General features: G+C 40.4%; 1 protein-coding gene across 8 annotated transcripts in view; it reads right to left on the reverse strand.

The window, feature by feature from the left end:
- The window catches only part of LOC135498977 (atrial natriuretic peptide receptor 1-like), an 813,512-nt gene that overhangs the window by 229,236 nt on the left and 570,118 nt on the right, over positions 1–14,158 (reverse strand). The window contains exons 1-2 of one of the 8 annotated variants that reach the window (XM_064789564.1): positions 10,827–10,976; positions 431–1,639 (exon numbers count right to left, since the gene is read on the reverse strand). The exons of 2 other annotated variants lie outside the window; for them this stretch is intronic. In XM_064789564.1, coding sequence (XP_064645634.1) covers positions 431–1,154 — 724 coding nt within the window. In that variant the 5' untranslated portion in view covers positions 1,155–1,639; positions 10,827–10,976. Of the gene's footprint in view, positions 1–430; positions 1,966–10,754; positions 10,977–14,158 lie in introns of those variants that run through there. 5 more of the 8 variants (XM_064789563.1, XM_064789561.1, XM_064789560.1 and 2 more) reach the window with 5 other exon arrangements.

Raw genomic sequence — 14,158 nt, forward strand, 5'->3', positions numbered from 1 at the left:
GTAGCAGCTCACAAGAAAGCCCCCCCCCCCAAGCTCAGACGGTTAGAGCGTTCGTATTCTGAGCCCGAGTTCCCTGGTTCGAATCGCTGGAGAAGATTTTGATTTTTTTTCTCTTCCATAATTCTCCGAGACTGTCCGCTTCGTCCTGTTGCTTGCTGGTTTGTGAAATCAAGCGCATCGAAGCATTGGAGGTCTATCATGTTTCAGCACGTATTCAGAGGGACCTTTCGATCGTTTGAATTTCTTACTATTGCCGCATGGGGTGCTCTGGTTTTGTGCATGCAGTTCAGCTTTAACCGCATGAGCCTTTGATACTTCAGTATGATTTACGAGCGTTTACAAGATATTTTTTATTGCGACTAACCCCCCCCCCTCCAAAGAACAAAACAAAAACACAGTCTGATTTAAAACTGAACCGGACTGTACTCACCTCGACTGTGCAAAGACGCTTCTTCTAAGAGTTCCCTATATTCCGAGTTATCCGTAATATGAGCAGAATCAAATTCCTTATGCCACACTTCGAATTTTGTTGTATTCCTTCTTGTCAATTTCAAAAATACAGCCTCCATTTCGAAATAGCATGATGTATGGCCTTCTGTGGCTTTATCCCTAGGCCGGTGGTTATAATACAGCATCGCTATGTGTTCCCAATTCCACTTTGATAAAACAGCGAGTATAAACTCGGCAGCCTTCTCATATGAGCCGGAAATACGTGTCAGTAATTTATATACGTGTTTGTCATCGAAAGCTACCACCAGGGCAGCAGCACTGATGATCGGTATATTCCAATATGGTGAAAAGCGCGCTACGGGTGCGACAGAATAGTCACAACAGGGCCCTAAAAATACATGGGCTGATTTCTGTACGTACATGTCTACCGCTGCTAGTGGGCCAAAAGTTCCTGAGCATTTTGAGTCGCCCCATGTCAGCATAAGCTCATGATCTGGCAATAAGGATTGATTTGCATTGATTGTTTGTATTGCTATGTCTATTGCCGGGCCCGTATTTGGCTTAGACCATGAGTAATTCCCTCTAAAAGGTAAAATCAGTCCCAACTTCACCGATTTCAGATCTTTCGACGAAACCAAAATATAGAATAGTGTTGTAAGAAGAATTGAAAGAAATGTCCGTCTGCATAGGATCATTGAGCCCATTTTGATATGATTGTTCTCGTTGTCGTGATATTTCTACAAATTCCACTCAAGCCGTTGGAGTGGACGTTCTTTTGTCGTTGATTTTTAAAATCATCCGCTCCTGCCTTCTACTAATATGAGACCTTTCTTTCTTCCTGATAGCGATGACTGCTAAATAGTGTTACGGTGTGCGCTGTGGAACAAATGGTGCTTGACAAGAAATACGATCCAAGTGCGTTCTAGCTTAATAAAGATCAACAAACATGTATGAGACCGGTGGTACCTTTAAGTCAGTCAATGCCAAATGTATTCACAAGTAACTGATACTGTCAAATTGCTATTCAAGGTTACACTCAAATTTCGGATCTGCTCTTTAGAATAAGTTTTAATGAGCATTTGATATGAAATCCATTCCATTGATTTGAGCAAACTACACCGATCATTATAATCCAACTGAATGAAAATCCTAATGCTAATCCAGAATGTTTACATGAGCATCTGATTGTCTGAAATGTGTATTATGCAATAAGCCTTAATAACAATATGTGGGAAGCTTTTGAACAGCACCGAAGAGATATCGTGTTCGACCCGATTCAGAAACTCAAATACGAGTTGAATACTGCCTATTCTGAAACGTGTGACTGAAGAGTTAGCACATTCAATCTACTAATCTGTATGTGTCGTTAATTAAAAACCTGGTTGATCAGTTCCAGTTCTGCCGTGACCTGTGCCACGACGAGCGCAATGGTTGTCCGCAGGGCCCAAAGGAAAAACAATTGGTAGACAGTTCCCCTTTTGGTCGTGATTTCAATCAAAAGTTTTTCTCTCGCACCTTTTCAAATGAAATTTTGCGTTATTGTACAGTACCTGCCACACAGCCTGAGATCCGCTCGGTTAAACTGTGGTCACCACAAACAAAGCCTACGATATAAGAACCATCAAACCTCAAAGGCCTACAAGCCTAAACAGTGACAAACTAAAAATCGGAAAACGAAGTTCCCGAAATCGTCGATAATTACAAAATCCCCAAAACAAGATGCCAAAATGTATCCAGCGAAAAGACGAGTGCAAGATGATCTCCTACACCGGACTGAATGGATCAGGCACGGCGTGTGGTTTCCTACTAAAGCATTCCATCATGCACTACGTAATCATTACTTTACTTCGATAATGCACTGCAATATTGACACTGTTACGTAACAGCAATCCCAAGGTAAATTGATACGTCGATCTAGACTTTGGTTTCAACAATGAATGCTCAATCATCGCCTGTACAACAGGGCAAAATGTACTTGCATGAGCGCTCAAGATAACGTCGGGTTTCCATGCGACTTAGTTTTATCAGATTTGGTCGAGTCTTTTGTACATTATGTGTCTAGCATATATGTGTGAATGTATTGGTGTTATTGGTCATTTTAATTTGGGATCGACCTGAGAATGAATTCCATCATGCATTTTTGTGTGCGTAAATTATACACATGATTCAGTGTTCCTGATCAATTTAAGCTGAAATGGTCAAGCCAATGATTATAGAAGTTGTGTTTCTTGCGACGCACACTATTCATTCATGTTGAAACAATATCTAACCAAATTGATTTTCTGGCTAATCTGCTGTGTAATCAGGCGCCTGACGCCGGCGATATTTGTTGTAGCGTTACACGGAGTTACTGGTCCCGGCACGCTAACATGACGGACTAGCCAGACTAGAAGTAACGAAGATTACTTCAGAAACATATCAATAGTTTTTTTATTGCTATGCAACTTTATCGACTAGATTATTCAATAAATTCAGGTATGAAACTGGATATGCGTTGTGTAGTGCTATCTCCGAGGGCCAAGCATCCAGAACATCATGGTCTTAAACTCCATCATATAAATCTTGGTAAGATGCTCAACCCTGGTGGTCACAATGTTTTTAGGAGAGTAGTGAGTTTCTACATAACTCACGACACGTTTTTGTTATCGAACAGATTACATGCAGGAAAACAAATATTTGTCTTCGAGCCATCGGAACTTCGCTATATTGGGTTTGGGGACTTAGAAATACACGCCCCAAACTGGCAACTGCATTAAATAATGTGGACGTCTTTTCAAAGCTGGCTTTATTTATAAGCCTCGGTTTATCACACACAGGAGGTAAAAACCTAGTATATGTTGTCAGTGTTTAGAATTGACGAGCAAGAATGCATGAGGGACTTTAGAAGTGTCAAGGTAAAATTAGATAAGTCGTCGTTATACAACGTAATTTAACTAATTTGTGAGATGTCAGGCGCCAATATGAACAGGGACGTCATATTTCTATCATAAGCATCCACTACGCCAGCGGTCATCATCATTAGAGTCGCCTGCGCATCAGGCGACCAGCAGTTTTCCCGCCAACAACATTAGCTCCCCTCTCCAGAAAAGTACGGTTGGAATACTGTCAGTGAGCAATATCATGTACATCGCAGCGCACACATGCGATATCTGTCGCTGCGACCTGCGATGATAACTGCTACGGTGTAAGACCGATTCTTGTCTATACAAGCATCTTGAATGCCATCTCGAACGAGCAATTTTTTTTGCATCGCAGATCGGCGCGATTTAAATCGCTCGTTTGTGGCGCTTAACCAATGCCGCTGTGTTGGACTGAGCCACACGACGTATCTGAAACTCTACCCAGGCTAGATAATTATATCCTAAATACCACTATTACACTGCTCAATTTCAGCCAATTAGCAACTGAAGTCAAATGCCCTAGGACGTTAATTATAGTAATTAGTTTATCTTTAATCTTTTAACTAAGTAAAGAATTTCCTTCACATTCAGATACATACAGCATATGCTACATATGTGTGTTTTGATTTAGCCTTCGGTACGTTATATATAATGTTCATAATTTGATCACAAGATAGGCCAAATAGGCTAGATAAAGCGCCCGGTTAACATGGTTAAGCAGGGACGACAAGTTGCTTTATAAAAATGATATCTAGCCCCCCCCCCCCCCCACGAACACCTTGGATTTCTTTGTTCTCAGGCGACGACGGGCAAGTCCAAAGCATGACCATATGTCGAACGGTAATTCATGTCGAACAATGGGACAGGCGTTGGCGTTCGCGTTTCGGGGTATTTGCGAAAACTCACTTATGTGAAACTGCTCGGATTATGAATGAAGACTTCTTCCCGCCTTTAGTTTTTACTAGGCCGTTTAAAACTTCATATTTCTGGGAGTATTTCGCTACAGGTTTCCTTTAACGAGTCTTCGATAGGCCTAGGCATCTATACTATAATGCGCGTTGTGGCCGCTAAATAGGAGGCGATTTTTGTTTCAAAATTGGGCCTCGGAAATGCGTCGAATTCTTGCAACTTTTGGCTTCGTAGGTCTGGATCATAAGTAAGAGTGTCACTGAGGGTGTCATACGTCGAATATCTTGGTGGTTTTGGAATAAACAACAACTTTTCAGAGAGCACGTCGACTGGAGAGCTCCGCTCATTCTCAAAAGCATACACAAACTTCACGCATATTCTCCCTGCCACATCAATATTAGCTTCCAGCACCTATGTAGTGCTATACAACCTGGTCCATGGTGCAGGGTATTAGCAGGGAGATTAATGATTAGCCTATTCTATTTTAGTTCTATTCGAGAAACACTGACCGGAGTGATAAGGCAAATTCTGCAGGGTGGCCTACCGGAACATGCAGTCAGGGTATCAATAAGCAGTTATGCCAGGATGGACAAAATATGTACAGTGGCCAGCGCTTGCTCTTTGATTTATTCTTTACTGATTGATGTTGTCAGTTTGAATTGCGTTCTGCATCTCTTCATGCGCCTGGCTTTGGTCCGACAGTGGCATTGGGTACGGGAGTGGGTAGGTGATATGCCTAATATGTGAGGCCCTTATTTGGAACAGGACCTGCTGTCACTGGTCTCAATGCATTGTGCAAAATAGCGTACTCCAATCAATCTATTGGGGGTTGCATGTAGATAGCAACAATAAGTCCCTAAATGCAGTTCATTTCGTGTTTAACCTTTAATAAAACTTCAGTAACGTTAGAAATTTAATGTAGTTCAATCATCGTGTCCATTTAACTAATGTATATTACATTTCAACTTTGCCCGCTCCATGGGTATATGCTAGTCTACATAATGCTGTTGTGCATTCCCATCATACCTTACTTTCCTGTATGAACCCTTTTATCTATCTGGAACATCATGAAGTCAGATGTCAAGAGCATGCACGAGACTCTTCACGCTGGAGTAAAAACACTCAGGGTAGAGTTGCGGTGGTGATGAGGCTTATCATAAACTGGATACGCTTGTATTCATTGTATAATACGGGACATAACCATTTGGCCTGGTTTGCATGATGTTGATGAAGCCATTTGTAACGTGTAACGTGTCACTTGTCACGAGCATTTGTTCGTTCTTCATGTGATGAGTGACATGTGTTAAGCGACATAAAAAAGTGACAGCGTTAGGTATATGTAGATCAAGTCAGATTGCATTGAGCGGGCTTATCATTTTATATGACAGGCTACTTGAATCTGAGACGCTCGTATCAGACTCGTGTATTTTTAGACTGAGGTTTTAGGGCGGATGAGGCAGATAATGAATTTGGTTGATATTAGTGTATGGCACAATTATCAGCAACGATATCGCCCACAGGTGAGGACCTCACTTGCAGCTGAACATGCTTGTCTGAGAGAGTTCCATGACTAATGATAGGAGTGATGGATGTCGGCTAATTTCACCGAGGTCTTTGGAAAGTTAGTGTGCATTTTCCTTTTGCACGATGTAGCTTATTGGCGTTACTAATCTGGATTTGTGTACTAAGAACGTTTTACTGCAGTTATGTATAGTGGAACATCTCTATAAAGGTCACGATGACACCACATAGGCCTAACATCATATTTCTGCATGAACGTCAACATCATGCTTGCCAAGTCATATAATACTCAAGGTTGAGTTGTTTTGAATACTCTAGATTCACCATCATGAGACCGCTACAATAATAACTAGGCCTACATGTGTATCAATCACCACAGAGGACAAACCGGGACATGACGTCATCACCATCAGGCAACAGCGTGTCGCCAACCCCTTCTACATAAGGCATGTTTCGCAACCCGACGAAGAACGAAGTACGAACTACGAAGGTCTGTTTTGCCATCATAGACCTGTGCTAATTCATTTATGCGACACTCGTAAATCACCCTCTATATGCCTACGTACGTGTAGTTGAACGAGGGGTAGGGGGAAGTTTATTTACATCAGTCGTATTTGATCGTTCGTTGCTCTTCGTAAGGCGTGCGAAACCTGCCTAGTAAACACGATGAACAGCATGAACGGCATCGAACGGCCCTCATGCCACCTTGAATAATAAAATATAAACTGTATTATAGCGGTGAATCTAGAGTATCACTCAATGCATTACCGAACAAAACAGTGCGTGGACTTATCTCTAATCTTGTAATTTGACTACGAGGAGTTTACAGTCTATTATCATCTGCTATCCATTATTATAACTGCCCAACATCGTGACCGATACAAGAGTGATCGGGAAGTTAACCCTTGGTTCAGAATTGTTAAGCAGATTTTCAAAAGGACTGTACAATACGCGTACAATTGGGTCCACCTCCACTACAAGCCAACCATAGTGTTATTTTCAACTCGCTTCGAATCTCTTTGTGGCAACAATTTTGGTTTAATGGACCTATGTTTATTAACAATGTCCTTACTATTATTGATGTAAAACGAAGTCGTTGATATATGTTGAACAATGATGATTGTACATGTATGTCGGCCTATATTTTGGCTTTATGGCGGCGATATTAATATAAGAACCAATTCAAAATGAGCTTATCAGGCATTGTGGCTGTGGCATTGTCTTCAAAAGACCCCCAATTTGAGACAAATTGTAATCAATCACACGCATAATTTTTTTCCCATGCAACACAATGATTTGTTATGTAATTCCATTACCAAAATAGACGTTCTGCTTCATAGCTACAGGCATTACTGCCCAGGGAACAGGAGGAAGTACAGTGGAACTTCCCTTAGCGGACACCTCTCAATTAAGGACACTAGTTTTGGTCCCAAATTGGTTGTTTCCATTCAGTTTGACCTCTCCAATCAGGACACCTCTCTATTAAGGACAGCACTTCCCAGTCCCAAGGGTGTCCTTAATAGAGAGGTTCTACTGTAGTTACATGAACGTATATTTTTGCATACCACGAAAAAGCAATAATGTGGGAATGTTTGAATGGGGAGAAGAGATCATAGATATTTCAATTTGGCCGACATCGACGACATCTTGGTCATTGAGCATTATCTTGTCATGTTTATAGATAACAAAAATAGCTAGCCATTTCTTCAAGTGAAACGTGACCTGATTTCGAACTCTGCGTGTGTCTGCCTATTATATGTGCTGTGACCATTATATCTCCTAGTTTTCTCATTTGAATTGCCCTCATAAACTACACGTAAGCCTCCGTAATAGGGCCTGGAACAGCGCACAGGCAGGCCGACTTGAAATATATAGGGATCCCGCAGATAATACCAAAAATGCAACAAAATATGTCAATGTAATAATTTGCGTAAACTTTGATAGTGCCGCGTTAAGTTTCCCGGACTTCATGAAGGTATCGCTAACAAGACATTACACTGTCATCTCAATCTAATCGCATTAGAAGTTCAAAATATTGTGGTCACACTGGAGCTGACCTTTCGTAAATCTTCAAAAGGAATATATTCACTAAAGAACGGGTTAACACGTCGTATAACGACGAAAGTGATCTTTCAAAATGGCTCACCCCATAACATTACCTGTATTAAAAGTAATCGATCACTATCAACGAAGCAATTTCAATCTCTTTTAATCCAATTTTAATCATGAGATTAGGCAGGAAATCAGTCATGATCTTTCCGATGACATAAACAGTCGGATAGGGGGACAGACAACTCAGACCAGATTATATATTATAATGGAGACTAAGACGCTATTCAGTTTCTGAGAAGAATGATTTTGACAGACATAATGTCCTTGAAACCCATCCGTATTTTGATTTACACGCTGTGGGAAAACCAGTCCTTGAACCCAGATAATGGAGAGAACTGACTCGCTTGCTGAACTGCACAGGCGGCCTGGCACTACCGAATCTTACCCATATTTTCCGCTATCAAATGAAAAAGCTGAAAATGTCTTTCAATGGAGACCGTGTTGAATGCCATTCTGAGCATCGTTTTCCATAATTATGTGCACTGACCATGCCACAGGACTATACAACAACACGCATGTGTGGTGCATGGATTTGTTGTTAAAGATGTTAATACACGCATCGGCTATTGTATTGGAATTTAGATGTCAAAATGGTGAATACAGATGACCTCAGTATTAACAACAACAACAACTATCATTCAGGATTTCATCTAACTATAGCAACTAAGATTCATGCATGTTTGTATTAAAAGCCTCAATGCGATATGTCTGATTCAGAACGAGGAATTTCTATTTAAAACCACTTCTCCCTATTCGTGACCAACATAGGTTTTGCATCCTCACTCAAACTCTTGAGAGCGAATTAGGCACTATAGAAAAAGCTAGTTTATCATCCCGCAGCACTTTTTCCATCCGCATCATTATACTTTGATACTTTTGATTTCCTAATTTCCAAATTAAATAACTAAATTAGCGCCATCAACATGTTAGAATGATTTATTATCTATTTACTATTTCTAATGAAATGTCCTTTTTGCAATGCCAATGACACAAAGAATGTCCGTTTTGGTTCATATTATCAGCAGTCATCACTTATTTGAATGAGGAAACGGGCGCATTCCGGCACGGATGCCGACACGGATACGGCGGCATGCCGCACATACGACAAATGATTTCTCGCAAAAAGAACTAGCAGCATCACACATTAGACCTGGCCTACTAGTCACGCTTATATTAACAGCAAAACCTTCAATTCAATTGCTTACATCCATTCAAGTTTGTGTTCAAAAAATATTGAAAAGGTTAAGTGAAACAGCCGTCCCGCATTGACTTTCTGAGGTAAACAGCATGGTATAATGATAAATTAAACTTGAGCCTAGCAGTCGTCTATTGACAATCTCGAATACCGGAAATTGACCATTGCACCAACCTGACAATCACTTTACATGAGACAAAGCAACTGACTTCAACAACTCATCAATTCAGATATGTCACATATGTGTAAATACGTCGATAGCCTTAAGGTCTGCACCGTTCATTCAGAAATTGCAAACGTTTTCAAACCTGAATTTGAAAGTTTCCGTGTAAATAGGAACTGGATATACAAACTTCAACCATGCCAGCATGTAGACTGTACACAAATAATATATATGCCAAATTTATTGTGGCCACGACAGTGTTTATTTCTATTTACCCGAGCGAAACAAAATGAATAAATATAGACCTCAAGAATATAGGAATTTATTTTCAAAACTACTTGTCACTATACAGTGCGTCTCAATAAAAAGGTAATCCTTAAATAATGGGTTGATATGAAAAATGCTTCTAGATACCGCAAACCTCTAAGTTTTCGCCACTCTTTTTTTACAATTCAAAACGAATTCAAAATGAAATAAAAATTTATGAGTCTTTTTGGGAGATTCCTGATATTGTTTAAAGATTATCATCATTATGCGAATCAAGATTATACGTTAACTCCGCGAAATGAAATACCGGCACTAGTTTAAGGGGGGGGGGGGGGTTACATATCAGAACATTCGAACCAGGAGGAACTCATTGCAAAACCAAATGAAAATACTTCAAAAGTCAGATAATACCGAAAGATAAGTGACGAATCCTCTTGGACAAAACTTCACAAATAAAGTGCAGCTCGACCTAAAGTTTTCCTGAAAGCCAACCCACAATACCAAGCCACCGATTATATCAAATGTACTGGAAGAATATAAGAGATGTCCAGAGTGGGGCAAACTCGGAGGCTTCCCCGCATACCCAAAAGCACAACCTCGACTTATCACTAGTCACCCATGAATGTAGTAGTGGTTACGGAGGAGTTTTCCCAGAATCTATTGCAAAAGAGACAATATGGCAAGTTGGATGTAGGCCTAATTCCCATACAATTTAGATGAGTGGAATGAATTATCTGAATGTTTTGTACATGATTAGGCCTGTTGAAGCGGCATAAGCTCTATAACTGCCAATATATATTTCCGAGATGATAGGTGGTGTTGAAACAAAGCTTGAGTTAGATATGATTAATGACACAAATGTGCATCTGATGATCTAGGCCTACATTATTTTCATTCACATCTCCTGTAAAGCTATATTTCGAACCACAGACCAGATGCTTTGGAAATAGCATCCATTTAGATTTCACACAAGACCAGCAGTGTACACTGCCGATGTAGGCCTAACTAAACCGTTGAATGAGAAGCTAGGAGATCCCTCTTGAAAACAACGGGCAAATAGAAATAACCTCAAATCCATATATTCAAATAAAACTAATAAACAATAACAAGTTTAATTCAATCCATGATCAAATTGAAATGAAATCGCACACCATCTAAATGCACAAATCAATACAAAATCAAATAAGCCACATGTTATACCAAGAGTAAACCCAATGAACTGTTGAACCACACATACTTCACGCACATTATCCTAATCGATATCAGGAAGAAATCCACACTAATTGAACTTAGACCAATTTGCACGCACGTTGCTATTCCAAGTTAGCGAAACATGCTCGCAGCACGTTCTGTTATATTTCGTACTCCAGATTAAACATGTTTAGCTCCAAATTTGTGAATTCCTTTTGATTTTATAGCGGTGTTTAAGGAAACCCCATTGTAGTCCTACTGTCTTCTAGGTCTAACCTAGGTATGCTCTATGATAATGGGAACATTCGATCTACGCAAGGCATGGAATTTACCTGTGGCGGCGCATGGTGGTTCATTGTCAAACCAATAAGTTCAGCGTGAAAGTAACGACAGGAGTATCGGTCATTGGAGAGGATAAGAGATCGTTCCGCTTACGCTAACACTAACGCAAACGCTATTTTTCTGGCGTGACCTTGACCCTGATACCGTAGATGCGCTATTCGCTCAGCCACGACCGAAAATCTCGGCTCCAGATCATATTGATCCAGACAAATACATGGATGATACATGGAGCCACGGTGACCAGTATCACCTGTAGTTGCGAGGATAGGCCCTCTTACGCATTTCGTATGAAGACTTCATTACAGCATTTACTCATAACCAATTTGGTAACATTAAATTGATATCTTTGAGGGGGTTGCATAATTACGTAGTCTCTTCAACCCTATTACGACATAGTTTGCTGGTCCGCGGAATGGTGTCGTAATAAACTAGGCCTCATACCGCTCACGGTAATTTTTGGACGCTGTGTTGGCTTGCATACCGTTCCAAGCACGATAACCCTATTTCAGTGATAGTGAAGCGACGAAGCTCAGCAATAGGATCGATCACTGTTCAGAGGTAGGTGTGTGTGATATGAGTTCCACCTTGGCCATTACACGATTTCAGAATGTTGTTTCTGTTCAATTTGATTGTGTATTCTTCTTTTTCAGTACAGAATTAAAATGGCAAGCAAGCGATTCCGGTTCTCGACTTCCCAGGACGTATTACTGCTGCGTGAGGTACTCGCCGTCAAGCCTATTGCCGAAGCAGGAAAGAACAAAAAACGCCTTTGGGCTGAAATTGCCGAGAATCTAAATGCCTGTGGAAAGGGTTTCCTTGTCGACAACCGCCTCTGTCGTGAACACGTAGACCTGCTTATGAAGAAATTCAAGAAGGACGATCACGATAGTAGAAAGAAGTGAGTCCAATGTACTGCAATGTCGGGAAAGAGACGACTTTACAGCTCAAGAATCTTGAAAATGTGGTGTATTCAAGAATTAGACATTAAAGACCATACAGTTTTATGCATTCATAGTTTCATAATCTTTTTAAATAATTTCATAACTAAGTAAAATGGTGAAAAGCCGTCTTGCTAAATATCTGTTGATTTAAAACTTATTGCAGGTCTGGTGTAAATGAGAACTTCGACGAGCTGACGCAGCTCCTGCAGGAGTTAAAAGAACTTCAAGCTGAGCAAGAGAAAGAGGTTTCGGTAAAGAAGGAAACAGAAAAAGCGAAGGCGGAGAAGGTTCGAACGAACGCCCTAAAGGGCCTGGAAAAAAGACCAGGTAAAAAAAATCTTCCCGTTTGTTTTGATCCACAGCAAGTAATACACACTGGCGTTTGAATGTGGCTGAATTTTCCAATAAAAAACATCTCTTCATTGTTCTGTCCCATCCAACAGGCTATATATGAAATGCCAGAAATCTGGCAAGCCAATAGTGTACAATTTTTATTATTGAGACGCATGTATTCCTGTCTCCTCTAGCTGATGCATGCATTTAAAAAAAAAATCACCTCCCACACTCAAAAAAACTCGTGTCTTTTCTGTACACGATATACATGTAATTTGTCCAATCAGGTTGACCACACCATGAAATCGATGCATGTAGAGCTAACTCCGGTCAAATCGGAGTCGACATCCCAAAAGCGCGATAATTCAGTCAGATTTTGAATGTTTCCTTTTTTGCGATTTGTTGAAGGAAACTAATAGGAGACGACTGGACAGCCGACTGCTGGGAATATTGCCCTTAACAATGCCAATGGTCCTTTTATTACGTTTCTCAATCTATTATTAGAATCCTGCAATTATCTGCTGGAATGATTGAGGGGTAAATTTGGACCGCGGAATTTATGGTCACAGTCACAACAGAAAGCCATTCGTCACAATTATATAGAGATTGTTACCGCTGTGTATCTGTGACATTGTGATATCAACGCCATTGTAAGTGGAAATTTGTGTTTTTCTTTAATTAGCTCGAGGTGGTCGTGGTTTTTTATAATTGCCTGAGCTGATTGTTTGCTTTGATTTTCTCAACATAATCAATCAAATGTTATGTTTTGACCGGCAGCCATTTCGATTCACATTAGTTGAGTCATATAAGGAATGTTGCAGATAATTTCTCACTTTTACATCTTTTGAGGCTGCAGCATATCTCTGAATCACTATCTGCAGCACCCTTGGGTACGTTTAGCCCCTGTACATATGGCGCCGCCAAGTGGAACTATCTAGAGAAAACAACAGGAGCCGCTGTGGTGCAGTGGCTTGGACGCTCGACCAGCGGTCAAGAGGTCCCGGGTTCGATCCTCACTGTCGGCGTGATACTGTAGGCTGGTCTCTCTGTCTTACTTGCCTCTCTGCACCCAGGTGTATAAATGGGTCAGAAATGAACAGATTTTCGCGCTGGTTGAGTACACGTAGCTCATCTGTGGTCTACTGAAAGGTTTCAGGACAGACCGGGGTTAAACTGAAAGTCGGATGATATCCTAATATCGTAGTTGATATCAGACTATTAACCCTAAACTTTAACTTTTAACTTTAACATACCAACACAAATAATAACAAGGGAGAGAGTTTATACACTTACCTGTAATAGTTCATAGTTGGTCACAGACGATAATATGAAAAGAGAAAGTATAGAATGCATTAGTTGATGCAATATGAGAAAGTCTTGACAACTGATATTTTGCCTGTATAGTGTGTAAGCATAGAAGACCTTCGTGAGGAAGGATTCCCCCGAAAATCTTCGATTGTTCGAAACAATTCCCAATGACTTTTCATTGCCATTTGTGATCATCACTGTCTGATACTGCAGTGTAGTCTCCGTCACCGTACACCTCTTTATAAGGGACGCCCTCTCTATAAGGGACATCGCATTTTATCTTATTTTGGTAATTTTCATTGAAACTGACCTCTGTAACTCAAGATACCTCTCAATTAAAGACAACATTTATCAGTCCCAATGATTTCCTTCATGGAGAGGTTCAACTCTAACACTAACTCTAATACTGTAACATTGTGTATGAGGCTTAAATTCATTTCCGTACAAAGAATTTGGTTGCACAATTTCTCCAAATTTTGGCCGTATGCATCCCTTGCCTTTGCAATGAAAAGTTCATTTCTCAAAC

The sequence above is a fragment of the Lineus longissimus genome, chromosome 14 (assembly GCF_910592395.1).
Source record: "Lineus longissimus chromosome 14, tnLinLong1.2, whole genome shotgun sequence".
Classification (NCBI taxonomy): domain Eukaryota; kingdom Metazoa; phylum Nemertea; class Pilidiophora; order Heteronemertea; family Lineidae; genus Lineus; species Lineus longissimus.